Raw genomic sequence first — 18,837 nt, 5'->3', positions numbered from 1 at the left:
TTAAACTTCGAGATCCCCTCCCTCACTGCAATTTCACACCAAGACCCCCACCCTGGACCCAACCACCACCACCCCCCCCCCCAGACCCCCACCCTAATCCTGACCCCTGCCCGACCCACCCCAAACCCTCCCCACTGGCCTGACCCAACCCTAACCCCCCACCCTCCCAGACCTGACATAACCCTTTCCCACTAACCTGCCCCAATCCAACTCAGCTCCCGCAGGCCCTGCCCAACCCAGTCCCCCTAGGCCCGACACAACTGGAGGCCATGCGGCTGATAGTTACTTTGTGCTCTTCAGTGGAGGATGATTTTCCTTCTTCTCCATCGCTGTGCTACTGGCCTCATTGTGCCGCTTATTCTTTCCATTTCTCTGCCTTATTTCTCAGCTTTCCTTGGTCGTTGTAACGTTGGATGGTTCCTGGTGAAGATCCAGGACTATCCAGCGCCTCTCGAGCTATTTGGTCGCTGTTTTCCTCACCACCAGCGGCCTGGGCTTCAGTCCTTTCTGCCGATGTTTTCTTTGGCAATGCAGTCTCTCTGGTGATCAAGTGAAGACTTTGTGGCCTCTTCAGCTGAGGTGACGACTGTTTATTTTTACTGTGCTCGCCAGCTGCTTTCTCCATCTCATCATTATGAACTGAATGCTTGTCCCAATCCACACACTGTTCCTGAATTAACTTGACCTCAGTCACTCTCTCTGGAGACGGGGCATTCTCTGGCTTTTCCTCTGCCAAAGGCCGTTGTTTGCCCAGCTGCCCTTTGACCTCACCCTTGGCCATAGCAATGGCAGTCTGTGCCATCCTTTCCACAATCTCGATTGCTTTCCCTGGCTGGTCAAGTGCAGGGGCGACCGAGGGGTCATCCTCAGGGGTTGGAGACACTAACTGTCTCTGGAACTTGTCGTGTTCTAAACCCCGCATTCGCCGATTCTCCCGTTTTTCCCGGTAGGAACTTGATCTTTCTGTGCCCTCTGGCGGGGGTTTCTGGGGTGCGACAATGATATTTCCCTGGGGTGCCTGTGACTCTCCAAAGCCAACAGTCTCCTTTGGGGGTGGCAGTTCCAGGGTTGAGTCGGCCACTTTGATCACCTTAGTGTCCTGGTCTGCAGCAGACTGGGATTGGACTGAATCTTGCTCACTCTCCTTGTTCTGCGTCACACGCTCCCTGTGCTCAGCTTCCTCCCGTGCTCTCTGCTGTTCCTGGAGTATTGAATGGAATCTGCCGACAAAAAACACTTTAAGAGGGCATTCAGGTGGCACAATGGGTTAGAAATAAGAACAAACTTACATTTCTATAGCACCTTTCACAACCTCCACATGTCCCAAATCGCTGTAACTACCGATGAAATACTTTTTGAAGTATAGTCACTGTTGTAATTTAGGAAACACGGCAGATTATTTGCACAGAGCAAGATCCCACAAACAGCAATGTGATAATAAGCAGATAATCTGACCCTCCGACAGTGCAGCGCTCCCTCAGCACTGACCCTCCGACAGTGCAGCACTCCCTCAGCACTGACCCTCCGACAGGGCAGCACTCCCTCAGCACTGACCCTCCGACAGGGCAGCACTCCCTCAGCACTGACCCTCCGACAGGGCAGCACTCCCTCAGCACTGAACCTCCGACAGGGCAGCTCACCCTCAGCACTGACCCTCCGACAGGGCAGCACTCCCTCAGCACTGACCCTCCGACAGGGCAGCACTCCCTCAGCACTGAACCTCCGACAGGGCAGCTCACCCTCAGCACTGACCCTCCGACAGGGCAGCTCACCCTCAGCACTGACCCTCCGACAGGGCAGCACTCCCTCAGCACTGACCCTCCGACAGGGCAGCACTCCCTCAGCACTGAACCTCCGACAGGGCAGCTCACCCTCAGCACTGACCCTCCGACTGGGCAGCTCACCCTCAGCACTGACCCTCAGACAGGGCAGCTCACCCTCAGCACTGACCCTCAGACAGGGCAGCTCACCCTCAGCACTGACCCTCAGACAGGGCAGCTCACCCTCAGCACTGACCCTCCGACAGGGCATCTCACCCTCAGTACTGACCCTCCGACGGGGCAGCGCTCCCTCAGTACTGACCCTCCGACAGGGCAGCTCACCCTCAGTACTGACCCTCCGACGGGGCAGCGCTCCCTCAGTACTGACCCTCCGACAGGGCAGCTCACCCTCAGTACTGACCCTCCGACGGGGCAGCTCACCCTCAGTACTGACCCTCCGACAGGGCAGCTCACCCTCAGTACTGACCCTCCGACGGGGCAGCTCACCCTCAGTACTGACCCTCCGACAGGGCATCTCACCCTCAGTACTGACCCTCCGACGGGGCAGCGCTCCCTCAGTACTGACCCTCCGACAGGGCAGCTCACCCTCAGTACTGACCCTCCGACAGGGCAGCGCTCCCTCAGTACTGACCCTCCGACAGGGCAGCTCACCCTCAGCACTGACCCTCCAACAGGGCAGCTCACCCTCAGCACTGACCCTCCGACAGGGCAGCTCACTCTCAGCACTGACCCTCCGACAGGGCAGCTCACCCTCAGCACTGACCCTCCGACAGGGCAGCGCTCCCTCAGCACTGACCCTCCGACAGGGCAGCTCACCCTCAGCACTGACCCTCCGACAGGGCAGCTCACCCTCAGCACTGACCCTCCGACAGGGCAGCTCACCCTCAGCACTGACCCTCCGACAGGGCAGCTCACCCTCAGCACTGACCCTCCGACAGGGCAGCTCACCATCAGTACTGACCCTCCGACAGGGCAGCTCACCCTCAGCACTGACCCTCCGACAGGGCAGCTCACCCTCAGCACTGACCCTCCGACAGGGCAGCTCACCCTCAGTACTCCACTGGAACGTCAGCCACAAACATTCCATCACACTCCTGACTTGTAGATGGTGGACAGGCTTTGGGGAATCAGTAGGTGAGTTACTCACCGCAGAATCTCAGCTTCCGACCTGCTGTTGTGATTACAATATTTATGTAGCTGGGCCAGTTGAGTTTCTAGTCAATGGTGACTCCGCTGTTGGCGTGTTTTTGGTGATGGTGGATTCGACAATAGGAATGCCAGTGAGTGTCAAGGAGAGTCGGTTAGACCTGTTGGAGATGGTCATTACCTGGCACTTGCGTGGTGTGCATGTTACTTGCCACTTATTATGCCAAGCCTGGATGTTGTCCAGGTCTTGCTGCATTTCTACACGGACTGCTTCAGTATCTGAGGAGTTGCGAATGGTGCTGAACATTGTGCAATCATCAGTGAACATCCCCACTTCGGACCTTATGATGGAGGGAAGGTCATTGATGAAGCAGCTGAAGATGGTTTGTCCTAGGACACTACCCTGAGGAACTCCTGCAGTGATGCCCTGGGACTGAGATGATTGACCTCCAACAACCACAACCCCAACCATCTTCCTTTGCGCTAGGTACGACTCCAACCAGCAGAGAGATTTCCCCCTGATTCCCATTGAATTCAGTTTCATTCAGGCTCCTTGATTCCATATTCGGTCAAATGCTGCCTTGATGTCAAGGGCAGTCACTCTCACCTCACCTCTGGGATTGGAAGCCAGTAGAAGTTAAAAAGGTGACGAGTAAATTTGCCAGTCAACTAAATAGGTCAACGGCAGCTCAGGTTACATGGTAATCCAAAGCGACAGGTTAATGAACAATAAAATTAAAGCAAAATACTGCAGATGCTGGAAACCTGAAATAAAAACAAAAAATGCTGGAAATACTCAGCAGGTCTGGCAGCATCTGTGGAGAGAGAAACAGAGTTAACGTTTCAGGTCTGTGACCCTTCATCAGAACTGACAAAGGTTAGAAATGTAATAGATGTTAAGCAAATAAAGCAGGGTTGGGCAAAAGATAACAAAAGGGAAGTTGTTGATAGGACAGAGGGTCACAGAGAATAACTGACCAGAAGGTCATGGAGCAAAGGTACAGGGTGACCAAGGGATTGAATAAGGGGAAAATAGAGTACGAGAGCAAGCTTGTGGGGAACATAAAAACTGACTGTAAAAGTTTCTATAGGTATGTGAAGAGAAAAAGATTGGTGAAGACAAATGTAGGTCCCTTACAGTCAGAAACAGGGGAATTTATTATGGGGGATAAAGAAATGGCCGACCAACTAAATGCATACTTTGGTTCTGTCTTCACAAAGGAGGACACAAATATCATACCAGAAATGTTGGGGAACACAGGGCTTAGTGAGAGAGAGGAACTGAAAGAAATCAGTATTAGTAGAGAAATGGTGTTGGGGAAATTGATGGGATTGAAGGCTGATAAATCCCCAGGGCCTGATAATCTACATCCAGAGTACTTAAGGAAGTGGCCCTAGAAATAATGGATGCATTGGTGGTCATCTTCCAAGATTCTATAGACTCTGGAACAGTTCCTACAGATTGGAGGGTAGCTAATGTAACCCCACTATTTAAAAAGGGAGGTAGAGAGAAAGCAGGGAATTATAGACCAGTCAGCCTGACATCGGTAGTGGGGAAAATTCTAGAGTCCATTATCAAAGATTTTATAGCAGAGCATTTAGAGAACAGTGGTAGAATCGGGCAGAGTCAGCATGGATTTACAAAAGGGAAATCATGCTTGACAAATCTACGAGAATTCTTTGAGGATGTAACTAGTAGAGTTGATGAGGGGGTTTGGGGGTAGTATATTGCGACGGATAGAAAATTGGTTGGCGGACAGGAAACAAAGAGTAGGGATAAATGGGTCTTTTTCTGAATGGCAGGCAGTGACTAGTGGGGTACCACAGGGATCGGTGCTAGGACCCCAGCTATTCACAATATATATTAATGATTTAGATGAGGGAACTAAATGTAATATCTCCAAATTTGCAGATGACACAAAACTGGGTGGGAGGGTAAGTTGTGAGGAGGATGCAGAGAGGCTTCAGGGTGATTTGAACAAATTGAGTGAGTGGGCTAATGCATGGCAGATGCAGTATAATGTAGATAAATGTGAGGTTATCCACTTTGGTAGCAAAAACAGGAAGGCAGATTATTATCTGAACGGTTATAAACAGAGAGGGGAATATGCAACGAGACCTGGGTGTTCTCGTACACCAGTCGCTGAAGGTAAGCATGCAGGTCCAACAGGCGGTAAAAAAGGCCAATGGCATGTTGGCCTTCATCGCGAGAGGATTCGAGTACAGGAGCAGGGATGTCTTGCTGCAATTATACAGGGCCTTGGTGAGGCCACACCTGGAATATTGGGTGCAGTTTTGGTCCCCGTATCTGAGCAAGGACGTTCTTGCTATAGAGGGAGTGCAGCGAAGATTTACCAGACTGATTCCTGGGATGGTGGGACTGACGTATGAGGAGAGGTTGAGTCGGTTAGGATTATATTCGCTGGAGTTCAGAAGAGTGAGGGGGGCTCTCATAGAAACCTATAAAATTCCAACAGGACTTGACAGGGTAGATGTAGGAAGAATGTTCCTGATGGTGGGGGAGTCCAGAACCAGGGGTCATAGTCTAAGGATACGGGGTAAACCTTTCAGGACTGAGATGAGGAGAAATTTCTTCACCCAGAGAGTGGTGAGCCTGTGGAATTCACTACCACAGAAAGCAGTTGAGGCTAAAACATTGTATGTTTTCAAGAAGGAGTTAGATATAGCTCTTGGGTCTAAAGGGATCAGAGGGTATGGGGCGAAAGCGGGAACAGGCTACTGAGTTGGATGATCAGCTATGATCATAATGAATGGTGGAGCAGGCTCGAAGGGCCAAATGGTCTACTCCTGCTCCTATTTTCTATGTTTACTATGTTTCTATGTATGCTAATGCTGTGGTGAAAGACAAAGCGTTAGTGCAGAGAGGGTATCAAATGACAGAATATTGAACAGCCCTGGCCAAAAGCACAAACATGAAAAAAAAAAGTGGTTAAAAAAAAATGAAGGATGAAACAAACTAAAATAAAACAAAAATTAAAAATAAAACTAAAAATAAAATGGGGGGCCTGTCATGCTCTGAAATTATTGAACTCAATGTTCAGTCCGGCAGGCTGTAGCGTGGCTAATCAGTAAATGAGATGCTGTTCCTCGAGCTTGCGTTGATGTTCACTGGAACACTGCAGCAATCCCAGGACAGAGATGTGAGCATGAGAGCAGGGGGGAGTGTTGAAATGGCAAGCAACTGGAAGCTCAGAGTCCTGCTTGCGGACTGAGCGGAGGTGTCCCACAAAGCGGTCACCCAGTCTGCGTTTGGTCTCCCCAATGTAGAGGAGACCACATTGTGAGCAGTGAATACAGTATACTACATTGAAAGAAGTACAAGTAAATCACTGCTTCACCCGAAAGGAATGTTTGGGGCTTTGGATAGTGAGGAGTGAGGAGGTAAATGGGCAGGTATTACACCTCCTGCGATTGCATGGGAACGTGCCATGGGAAGGGGACGAGGTGGTGGGGTAATGGAGGAGTGGACCAGGGTGTCGCGGAGGGAATGATCTCTTCGGAATGCTGACAGGGGAAGGGAGGGGAAGATGCCTTTGGTAGTGGTATCACACTGGAGGTGGCGGAAATGGCGGAGGATGATCCTTTGGATATGGAGGCTGATGGGGTGGAAAGTGAGGACAAGGGGAACCTTGTCACGGTTCTGGAAGGGAGGGGAAGGGGTGAGGGTAGAGGTGTTCATTTTTCCGAGATTTAACACCCTCTCTGTACTAACGCTTTGTCTTTCAGCACGCCATTAACATACCGTTTGTCTTTCCTCCATGACCTTCTGGTCGTTTATTCTCCGTGACCCTCTGTCCTATCAACACCTTGCCTTTTGTTATCTCTTGCCCCACTCCCGCTTTATTTGCTTAAAACCTATTACATTTCTAATATTTGCCAGTTCTGATGAATGGTCACTGACCTGAAACTTTAACTCTGCTTCTCTCTCCACAAATGCTGCCAGACCTGCTGAGTATTTCCAGAACTGTCTGTTTTTATTTTAGGTTAGAGAACAAAATTGGACAGGAAAAGCTCTGGGGGAGCTGCCTGGAGTCACAGCCAAAGAGATGGATTCTGAAGGAGTGAAGAGGTGTTGGACTGGAATTCCAAACTATGGAGCCCCAAGAAACTGGAAGGGTTGTGGGGTAGGGGGAGTGCACAGCAAGTCAGAGAGAATGGAAATGCAACTGGAAGAGCTTGTAGAGGCAGGAAGGGTAAATAGAAGCTATTTCCTCTGGTGGGGGAGCCCTGAACGGGGGGAATAACCCTAAAAGTAGAGCCAGGCTTTCAGGGATGATGTCAGGAAGGACTTCTTCACACACACGTTACTGAAAATCTGGAAAACTCACTCCCACAAAAAGCTTTTGAGTCTGGAGGTGAATACAAAATTTCAAAACCGATGTTGCTGGATTTTTATTGGGTGAGGGGATTTAGGGTTATGGAACGCAAGGCAGGTAAATGAAGTTAAGATACACATCAGTCATGATCTAACTGAATGACAGAAAGAGAGTCGAGGGGCTGAATGGCCTCCTCCTGTTCCAATGAGACTGAGGGCAGGGGGAGCGTGGAAATCAGCAAACAAAGATGAGGATTTTACATTTAGTGCATGGAGGAAGTTGGAGGCTCCAGGAGGTTAGAGAGTTAAGACTACAATTGCTAATCACTTGCATCAGGATCAACTTGACCAGTGGGACAGTTTTATTAACCTCGTACTGACAGTTACCTTTTCCGTGCCAGGTACCCACGACTTGCAGCCTGGCACAGCGCGATCGCATGGACCTGCTTCTTATACGCTCGTCTTTGCACGTGTCCTCGCCACACCAGCTGGATCACACTCGCAGCACTACATCTCTGTAAGGCCAACCTCACCAGGTATGAGCGGCAGTATGCCTGGAGGAGAGATCAGTCACACGAGTGATCCTCACCCTGAATAAACAGTGACTCTGTACAGTTACACAGTGAGTGACCCTCACCCTGAATAAACAGTGACTCTGTACAGTTACACAGTGAGTGACCCTCACCCTGAATAAACAGTGACTCTGTACAGTTACACAGTGAGTGACCCTCACCCTGAATAAACAGTGACTCTGTACAGTTACACAGAGAGTGATCCTCACCCTGAATAAACAGTGACTCTGTACAGTTACACAGAGAGTGATCCTCACCCTGAATAAACAGTGACTCTGTACAGTTACACAGTGAGTGACCCTCACCCTGAATAAACAGTGACTCTGTACAGTTACACAGTGAGTGACCCTCACCCTGAATAAACAGTGACTCTGTACAGTTACAGAGAGTGATCCTCACCCTGAATAAACAGTGACTCTGTACAGTTACACAGAGAGTGACCCTCACCCTGAATAAACAGTGACTCTGTACAGTTACACAGTGAGTGACCCTCACCCTGAATAAACAGCGACTCTGTACAGTTACACAGAGAGTGATCCTCACCCTGAATAAACAGCGACTCTGTACAGTTACACAGAGAGTGATCCTCACCCTGAATAAACAGCGACTCTGTACAGTTACACAGTGAGTGATCCTCACCCTGACTAAACAGTGACTCTGTACAGTTACACAGTGAGTGACCCTCACCCTGAATAAACAGCGACTCTGTACAGTTACACAGAGAGTGATCCTCACCCTGAATAAATAGCGACTCTGTACAGTTACACAGTGAGTGACCCTCACCCTGAATAAACAGCGACTCTGTACAGTTACACAGAGAGTGATCCTCACCCTGAATAAACAGCGACTCTGTACAGTTACACAGAGAGTGATCCTCACCCTGAATAAACAGCGACTCTGTACAGTTACACAGTGAGTGATCCTCATCCTGAATATACAGCGACTCTGTACAGTTACAAAGTGAGTGATCCTCACCCTGAATAAACAGTGACTCTGTACAGTTACACAGTGAGTGATCCTCACCCTGAATAAAGTGACTCTGTACAGTTACACAGTGAGTGATACTTAGCCTGAATAAACAGTGACTCTGTACAGTTACACAGAGTGACCCTCACCCTGAATAAACAGTGACTCTGTACAGTTACACAGTGAGTGACCCTCACCCTGAATAAACAGTGACTCTGTACAGTTACACAGTGAGTGATCCTCACCCTGAATAAACAGCGACTCTGTACAGTTACACAGTGAGTGATCCTCACCCTGAATAAACAGTGACTCTGTACAGTTACACAGTGAGTGACCCTCACCCTGAATAAACAGTGACTCTGTACAGTTACACAGTGAGTGATCCTCACCCTGAATAAACAGTGACTCTGTACAGTTACACAGTGATTGACCCTCACCCTGAATAAACAGTGACTCTGTACAGTTACACAGTGATTGACCCTCACCCTGAATAAACAGTGACTCTGTACAGTTACACAGTGTTTGACCCTCACCCTGAATAAACAGCGACTCTGTACAGTTACACAGTGAGTGACCCTTACCCTGAATAAACAGTGACTCTGTACAGTTACACAGTGAGTGACCCTCACCCTGAATAAACAGCGACTCTGTACAGTTACACAGTGAGTGACCCTCACGCTGAATAAACAGTGACTCTGTACAGTTACACAGTGAGTGACCCTTAGCCTGCTGAATAAACAGTGACTCTGTACAGTTACAGTGAGTGAACCTCACCCTGAATAAACAGTGACTCTGTACAGTTACACAGTGAGTGACCCTCACCATGAATAAACAGTGACTCTGTACAGTTACACAGTGAGTGACCCTCACCCTGAATAAACAGTGACTCTGTACAGTTACACAGTGAGTGACCCTTACCCTGAATAAACAGTGACTCTGTACAGTTACACAGTGACTTAACACTTGAGATGTTGTAAAGTTTCACCTGGTGGCTGATTGTTGGAGTTCAGTGATTGCTGTTACACAGACTTTGTCACTGCATTGCCTCCTGCTGTTAACAGTTTAACTAGAAAGAAGTTGCTGGATGGGGCTCACACACCTGGATGGTGATTGAAGCTTTTCTCATCTTCAGGAACCGCCTCCTCTCCAGAATTGCCCGGAACCAGGTCTGCAGGAAGAGGATTTTCCGGATCACCTCCCTGTGCAAAATATCCTGAAGCTTTTGGCGTTCCGTTTCCTTCATAAAAACCTGGGAGAAGGGGAGATAGGACAAACAAAAACATGACTCTCAGCAATCTTCAACATATAAACAGCAAGAAGGATCAGTGTTTGGTTAGATCTCAGCCAGCTCCGAAAAAGTTAGATGGAACAATTGAGTGATGTGTTTCATCTTCAACCCTCTGTGAAGAGCTCTGGCTTTTGCTGAACTGTTCCAAGGGTCAGTCTGCTGTCTGTGACCATTCTTCAGACAGTGAGTGCCGGAAGCTGTTCATCCAAAGAGTACGATCCACTCACCTGATTCTGTCCTTGCCTGAATTGTAACACCAACTGGACCAGCCATATAAATACTGTAGCTACAAGAGCAGGTCAGAGGTTAGGGATTCTGCAGTGAGTAACTCACCTCCTGACTCCCCAAAACATGTCCACCATCTGCAAGGCAGAGGTCAGGAGTGTGATGGAATACTCTCCACTTGCCTGGATGAGTGCAGCTCCAACAACACTCAATAAGATCCCTATCCAGGACAAAACAGCTCGACTGATTGACACCCCATCCACCACCTTAAACATTCACTCCCTCTACCACCGACGCACTGTGGCAGCAGTGTGTACCGTCTACAAGGTGCACTGCAGCAACTCACCAAGGCTCCTTTGACAGCACCTTCCAAACCTGTGACCTCTACCACCTAGAAGGACAAGGGCAGCAAATGGTTGGGAACACCACCACCTGCAAGTTCCCCTCCAAGCCGCACACCATCCTGACTTGGAACTATATCGCCATTTCTTCACCATCACTGGGTCAAAATCCTGGAACTCCCTCCCTAACTGCACTGTGGGTTTATTTACACCACAAAGATTGCAGTGGTTCAAGGCAGCAGCTCACGACCACCTTCTCGAAGGGCAATTAGGATGGACAATAAATGCTGGCCTTGCCAGTGACACTTACATCACATAAATGAATAAAGAAAAAATCAGTTACAATAATCGGGAGCAGGAGCTCTGGCTGATTTCCTCCTTCTACATTCCTGGACTCTGAGTGAATGTTTTTACAGAAGGTAAATTGTGTTTGACAAATTTATTAAGAGTTTTTTGAGGATGTAACTAGTAGGGTAGATAAAGGGGAACTAGTAGATGTAGTATACTTGGATTTCCACAAGGCATTTGATGAGGTGCCACACAAAAGGCTAATACACAAGATAAGGGCTCATGGAGTTCGAGGTAATATATTAGTATGGATAGAAGATTGGTTAATCGACAGGAAGCAGAGTGTAAAGGGCGGCACAGTGGCGCAGTGGTTAGCACCACAGCCTCACAGCTCCAGGGACCCGGGTTCGATTCCGGGTACTGCCTGTGTGGAGTTTGCAAGTTCTCCCTGTGTCTGCGTGGGTTTTCTCCGGGTGCTCCGGTTTCCTCCCACAAGCCAAAAGACTTGCAGGTTGATAGGTAAATTGGCCATTATAAATTGTCACTAGTATAGGTAGGTGGTAGGGAAATATAGGGACAGGTGGGGATGTTTGGTAGGAATATGGGATTAGTGTAGGATTAGTATAAATGGGTGGTTGATGTTCAGCACAGACTCGGTGGGCCGAAGGGCCTGTTTCAGTGCTGTATCTCTAATCTAAAATCTAAAGATAAATGGGGCATTTTCAAGTAGGCAGGCAGTAACTAGTGGATGCCGCAAGGATCAGTGCTGGGGCCTCAGCTATTTACAATCTATATTAATGACTTAGATGAAGGGACCTAGAGTCATGTATCTAAATTTGCTGATGATACAAAGCTAGGTGGGAATGTAAACTGTGAGGAGGCTACAAAGAGGCTACAAAGAGATACAGGCAGGTCAAGTGAGTGGGCAACAAGGTGGCAGATGGAGTATAATGTGGGGAAGTGTGAGGTTATTCACTTTGGCAGTAAGAATAGAAAAGCAGAATATTTTTTAAAAGGTGTGAAACTTGTAAATGTTGATATTCAGAGAGACTTGGGTGTACTCGTACGAAGAATGCAGAAAGTTAGCATGCAGGTACAGCAAGTAATTAGGAAGGCAAACGGCATGTTAGTCTTTATTGCAGGTAATTGGAGTAAAAGAATAAGGAAGTCTTGCTACAAATGTAAAGGGCTTTGATGAGACCACACCTGGAGAACTATGCACAGTTTTGGTCTCTAAATAAGGATTTACTTGCATTGGAGGTGGTACAGTGAAGGTTCACTAGATTGATCCCTGGGTTGAGAGGCTTGACCTACAATGAGAGGCTGAGTAAATTGGGCCTATACTTTCTGGAGTTTAGAAGAATGAGAGGTGATCTCATTGAAACATACAAGATTCTGAAGGGGCCTGACAGGGTAGACACTGAGAGATTGTTTCCCCTGGCTGGGGAATTTAGAACATGGGGGCACAGTCTCAAGATAAGGGGTCAATCAATTAGAACTGAGATGAGGAGAAACTTCTTCACTCAGAGTGTTGTGAATCTTTGGAATTATCTACCCAAGAGGGTTGTGGAAGCTTTATTATTGGAACATAATTAAGGCTGGGATATGGGGAGCAGGAGGGGAAAGTGGAGTTAAAGAAGATCAGCCACGATCGTATTAAATAGCGGAGCAGGCTCAGGGGGCCATATGGTCTACTCCTGCTCCTATTTTTTAATGTTATTTGCAGGGCCACTGGAACAGGGCAATGGGGAGAAGGCAGGGGATTGGCACTCAGTAAACTGCTTTCAGAGAGCCGTGCAGACACAGCTGATATTCTCAGTATAAACTGCCAAACGATCTTTGGATCAATCTTTCCTGTTTGCCTCATTTACAAACCATGCATTCCTCTTACCCACCAAGCCATCACGGCTGGTTTACTTTGCAGGATTCTTGCAATCTCTCTTCTTGGATCTTATTATTCTGGATATAGTTGGACTCACTGAGGAAATGGAAATGCTCCATTACTCTTCCTAACCACTAGATGGGGCAAATCTTACTCAGTGGGGACCCCTAGAGGCAGAAGCAACTAATGCACCGTTTGCAATACTGGGAAAGAACAGATTGATAAATGTCACATTGCATCTCACAGCTTACTCCTGTTCTGGAGCATTTTGCCAATACACTGCCAGTCAAGGCCTGGTTGGCCGATCTTACCTTGGTTTTCCCAATCTGACAGTTATTCCTATCTAACTCCAGCCTGTTGAACAAGGCAGCAATCACTTCCTGCACCGGAGCAGCATTCTTTGGCAGCAAAACTCGGAACTGATCCATGAATTCCTGGAACAGAAAAGGGCCAGAGGTCAACATCACTGCGTTGTGACTGAGGGCAAAGCAGTGCCCCTGGTGCTCACTCTCTTTCTCTAGGGTACTGTTCCAATTCCTGGCTGGCCTCCCACATTCTACCCTCTGCAAACTTGAGGTCATTCAATACTCTGCTGCCCATGTCCTAATTTGCACCAAGTCCCGTTTATCCATCACCCACTGTGCTCACTGACCTACACTGCTTCCCAGTTAAGCAATGCCATGATTTTAAAATTCTCATTCTTGTTTTCAGATGCCTCCATGACCTCGCCCGACCCCAGCTATCCCTGGAACCTCCTTCAGCTCCAAATCTCTCTCCTTCTCCAATTCTAGCCTCGAACATCCCTGATTTTCATCACTCCACCACTGGTGGCTGCCTGGGCCCTGAGCTTGGGAATTCTCTCCCTAAACCTCTCCGTCTCTCTCCCCTTTTAAGACACTCCTTAAAACCTACCTCTTTGACAAAGTTTTTGATCAGCTGTCCTAATATCTCCCTATGTGGCTCAGTGTAAGATTTTGTTCTATAACATATCTGTAAAGTGCCTTGGGACATTTTATTATGTTGAAGGTGTGAAATAAATGAAAGTTGTTGTTGTAGCAGTTCAGGGTCACGGATACTTACTCTCACGAGGATATGGGGGCTCCCTGAGCAGTGACTCCAACTGGGGTACAAATTCCAGGGGAAAAGGTGTTAGAGAGTGGAGCACACACATGACATGCAGAGACTACCTAGTCTGTCTGAACCATTGCCTCATGATGAAGTAGCCCCTCTCCCCGTACCTGGAAGGTGTATTTGGCACTGTATCCGGAGCGACGGATCCGAACAGTCTCGAGCATTCCCGTGTACTTCAGCTGCTGCAGCACCAGCTCATCATCAAAACACAGCTCCAACTGTAGAGAGACAGACAGATGATCACCAGACAGAGAGACAACCAGATATGGCTGTGGCATGACTGAGCACCACAGTCATGAATAGAATCTCAGTGGAGCACACCAGTGCCATGTGCTGATTCATTCTTCGATTTGAGTTCTCTCGTTTGTATTCAATTGCCGGCGGCAACGTCTTGGCGAAATTTTCGATGCATCTCAATTATCAACAGCACCTTCAAGATCCTGTCCTCCTGAACTTGGTGGGGTGTATTTAGAGAGAATTTTCAGCAATCCAACACTGGGGATACAGTCCTGCTGGGGACAGGTCTGTCACTGTACAACACTGGGGTACAGTACTGCTGGGGACTGGTCTGTTACTGTATAACACTGGGGTACAGTACTGGTGGGGACAGGTCTGTCACTGTGTAACACTGGGGTACAGTACTGGTGGGGACAGGTCTTTCACTGTATAACACTGGGGTACAGTACTGGTGGGGACTGGTCTGTTACTGTATAACACTGGGGTACAGTACTGGTGGGGACGGGTCTGTCACTGTGTAACACTGGGGTACAGTACTGGTGGGGACAGGTCTTTCACTGTATAACACTGGGGTACAGTACTGGTGGGGACTGGTCTGTTACTGTATAACACTGGGGTACAGTACTGGTGGGGACGGGTCTGTCACTGTATAACACTGGGGTACAGTACTGGTGGGGACGGGTCTGTCACTGTATAACACTGGGGTACAGTACTGGTGGGGACAGGTCTATCACTGTATAACACTGGGGTACAGTACTGGTGGGGACTGGTCTGTCACTGGATAACACTGGGGTACAGTACTGGTGGGGACGGGTCTGTCACTGTTTAACACTGGGGTACAGTACTGGTGGGGACAGGTCTGTCACTGTATAACACTGGGGTACAGTACTGGTGGGGACAGGTCTGTCACTGTATAACACTGGGGTACAGTACTGGTGGGGACAGGTCTGTCACTGTATAACACTGGGGTACATTACTGGTGGGGACAGGTCTGTCACTGTATAACACTGGGGTACAGTACTGGTGGGGACAGGTCTGTCACTGTATAACACTGGGGTACAGTACTGGTGGGGACAGGTCTGTCACTGTATAACACTGGGGTACAGTACTGGTGGGGACAGGTCTGTCACTGTATAACACTGGGGTACAGTACTGATGGGGACAGGTCTGTCACTGTATAACACTGGGGTACAGTCCTGGTGGGGACAGGTCTGTCACTGTATAACACTGGGGTACAGTACTGGTGGGGACAGGTCTGTCACTGTATAACACTGGGGTACAGTACTGGTGGGGGCAGGTCTGTCACTGTATAACACTGGGGTACAGTACTGGTGGGGACAGGTCTGTCACTGTACAACACTGGGGTACAGTACTGGTGGGGGCAGGTCTGTCACTGTACAACACTGGGGTACAGTACTGGTGGGGACAGGTCTATCACTGTATAACACTGGGGTACAGTACTGGTGGGGACTGGTCTGTCACTGTATAATACTGGGGTACAGTACTGGTGGGGACAGGTCTGTCACTGTATAACACTGGGGTACAGTACTGGTGGGGACGGGCCTGTCACTGCATAACACTGGTGTACAGTACTGATGGGGACAAGTCTGTCACTGTATAACTCTGGGGTACAGTACTGGTGGGGGCAGGTCTGTCACTGTACAACACTGGGGTACAGTACTGGTGGGGACTGGTCTGTCACTGTGTAACACTGGGGTACAGTACTGGTGGGGACGGGTCTGTCACTGTATAACACTGGGGTACAGTACTGGTGGGGGCAGGTCTGTCGCTGTATAACACTGGGGTACAGTACTGGTGGGGGCAGGTCTGTCACTGTACAACACTGGGGTACAGTACTGGTGGGGACAGGTCTGTCACTGTATAACACTGGGGTACAGTACTGGTGGGGACTGGTCTGTTACTGTATAACACTGGGGTACAGTACTGGTGGGGGCAGGTCTGTCACTGTACAACACTGGGGTACAGTACTGGTGGGGACAGGTCTGTCGCTGTATAACACTGGGGTACAGTACTGGTGGGGGCAGGTCTGTCACTGTACAACACTGGGGTACAGTACTGGTGGGGACAGGTCTGTCACTGTATAACACTGGGGTACAGTACTGGTGGGGGCAGGTCTGTCACTGTACAACACTGGAGTACAGTACTGATCTCTCTGAGCAGCACCTATTATTTCACTCGCATAACATTTCCTTTCAGAGAGATTGCTTATGAAATGAGATTTTCAGCCTGGCTCAATGGATAGCTCCGTCTACTCAGTCAGACAGTCGTGGGTTCAAGCCGGTTTCCAGAAACTTGAGCCCCACAATTCAGACTGACACATCCAGTTTCAGTACCGAGGGTGTTCTGCACTGTTGGAGATGCTGCTTTTGCATGAGACGTTAAACAGAGGCCACATCTCCCCCCTCAGGTGGATCCCACAGCAATTTGCCCTGGGGTCCATATCAATCCTTCAACCAATAACATCAGGAAAAACAGATGATCTGGTCATTATAACATTGATGTTTGTGGGAGCTTGCTGTGCACAAATTAGCTGCCACGTTTCCTACATTCACAACAGAGACAACACTTCAAAAGTATTTCATTGGCTGGAAAGCAATTTTGGACATCCTGAGGTCATAAATGAAGGTCCTTCTGTTTTCAATGGCAACACACAGCATGGGTAAAAGTCTGCAGCCCGCTGAACCCCAGCCAGACTGGCAAATGGCATCCCAAGGTGTGGGCTCAAGTCGAGGAGGCCCAGCTCATTCACTGATATCTTACATGGCCACACAGACTGTCAGAGCAGCTGACATTCCCACAGGAGATGCAATCACATGGCCACCTCAATCCCAAAGCACAGAAGCAGACTGACTCCCCAAAGACTGTCCACCATCTACAAGGCACAAGTCAGGAGTGTGATGGAATACTGTCCACTTGCCTGGATGGGTGCAGCTCCAACAACATTCAAGAAGCTCGACAACATCCAGGACAAAGTATCCCACTTGATTGGCACCCCATCCACAAACATCCACCACCGACGCACAGTGGCAGCAGTGTGTACCATCTACAAGATGCACTGCAGCAACGCACCAAGGCTCCTTCAACAGCACCTTCCAAACCCGCGACCTCTACCATCTCGAAGGACAAGGACAGTAGATGCATGGGAACACCACCACCGGCAAGTTCCGTTCCAAGCCACACACCATCCTGACTTGGAACTATATCGCCGTTCCTTCACTGTCACTGGATCAAAATCCTGGAACTCCCTTCCTAACGGCACTGTGGGTGTCCCTGCACCACATGGACTGTAGTGGTTCAAGAAGGCAGCTCACCACCACCTGCTCAAGGGGAATTAAGGATGGGCAATAAATGCTGGCCTGGTCAGTGACGCCCACATCCCAAGAAGGAATATTTTAAAAAATGACCTGATTCCAAGAATGTTCCTCACCTTCTTAGCATTTGAACGGATACATCGAATGAAGAAAGGCTCAGCTTTGCCCAGAGTCTCCATCAATTTATTCAAAGAGGCCTGGAAAATAAATCAGAATCAATATAAATACACCGAGAATATTTTTAACTCTGTTCAAAAGCACCGACACTCACGGGGTTAAATACAGAGTAACGCTCCCTCTACACTGTACCCATCAAACACTTCCCAGGACAGGTACAGTACGGGGGTTAGATACAGAGTAAAGCTCCCTCTACACTGTCCCCATCAAACACTCCCAGGGCAGGTACAGTACGGGGTTAGATACAGAGTAAAGCTCCCTCTACACTGTCCCCCATCAAACACTCCCCAGGACAGGTACAGTACGGGGTTAGATACAGAGTAAAGCTCCCTCTACACTGTCCCCCATCAAACACTCCCCAGGGCAGGTACAGTACGGGGGTTAGATACAGAGTAAAGCTCCCTCTACACTGTCCCCCATCAAACACTCCCCAGGGCAGGTACAGTACGGGGGTTAGATACAGAGTAAAGCTCCCTCTACACTGTCCCCCATCAAACACTCCCCAGGACAGGTACAGTACGGGGGTTAGATACAGAGTAAAGCTCCCTCCACACTGTCCCCCATCAAACACTCCCACGACAGATACAGCATGGGGTTAGAGACACAGGCTCTCATGCTTGGCTAAGTGTATTGAAATGTAAATGTATAGTACTAAATGTAAAGAATTGTTATGTAATTCCATAGCTTAACTTTGTAAACTTTGATTTGAACCCTTTTTTTTTCTATTGGAGATTGTTTCTAGTAAAGTGCACTGAAGGATGGTGTTCAGCAGAAAATTCTATAGATTGAAACTTTTGGTACTAATCAGTATTACACATCAGATAACCTTTTTTGATTTGGCATTACTATTAAAACTATGCATTGCTTATTTAGATTTCCATTTAAAAGAATTGTTTTTAATTGCTTGATTTACTGTAGATGAGGCCAAAGAATAAATCTTTGGCTTCATCTGAAAAAAAAATGGGGTTAGATACAGAGTAAAACTCCCTCTACACTGTCCCCATCAAACACTCCCAGGACAGGTACAGCACTGGGATTGGCTGGACAATTTGGAGCACTTCCTGTGTGTGATTAGTCGAACCAGCTGCACCTGAGCAAGGTGTGGGAGCTGGAACTGCAGAGGAGACAGCAGAGT

At 48.5% G+C, this 18,837-nt stretch overlaps 1 protein-coding gene across 1 annotated transcript in view; it reads right to left on the bottom strand.

Annotated features, from left to right (window-relative positions):
• The window catches only part of LOC137351331 (unconventional myosin-IXb-like), a 146,308-nt gene that overhangs the window by 33,125 nt on the left and 94,346 nt on the right, over positions 1-18,837 (bottom strand). The window contains 7 exon segments of the mRNA XM_068015768.1: positions 287-357; positions 359-1,220; positions 7,651-7,817; positions 9,901-10,050; positions 13,137-13,259; positions 14,064-14,174; positions 17,642-17,722. Of these exon segments, the coding sequence (XP_067871869.1) occupies positions 287-357; positions 359-1,220; positions 7,651-7,817; positions 9,901-10,050; positions 13,137-13,259; positions 14,064-14,174; positions 17,642-17,722 (1,565 nt within the window).

The sequence above is a fragment of the Heterodontus francisci genome, chromosome 36 (genome assembly GCF_036365525.1).
Source record: "Heterodontus francisci isolate sHetFra1 chromosome 36, sHetFra1.hap1, whole genome shotgun sequence".
In the NCBI taxonomy this organism is placed as follows: domain Eukaryota; kingdom Metazoa; phylum Chordata; class Chondrichthyes; order Heterodontiformes; family Heterodontidae; genus Heterodontus; species Heterodontus francisci.
This window is presented reverse-complemented; position numbering and strand designations above follow the sequence as displayed.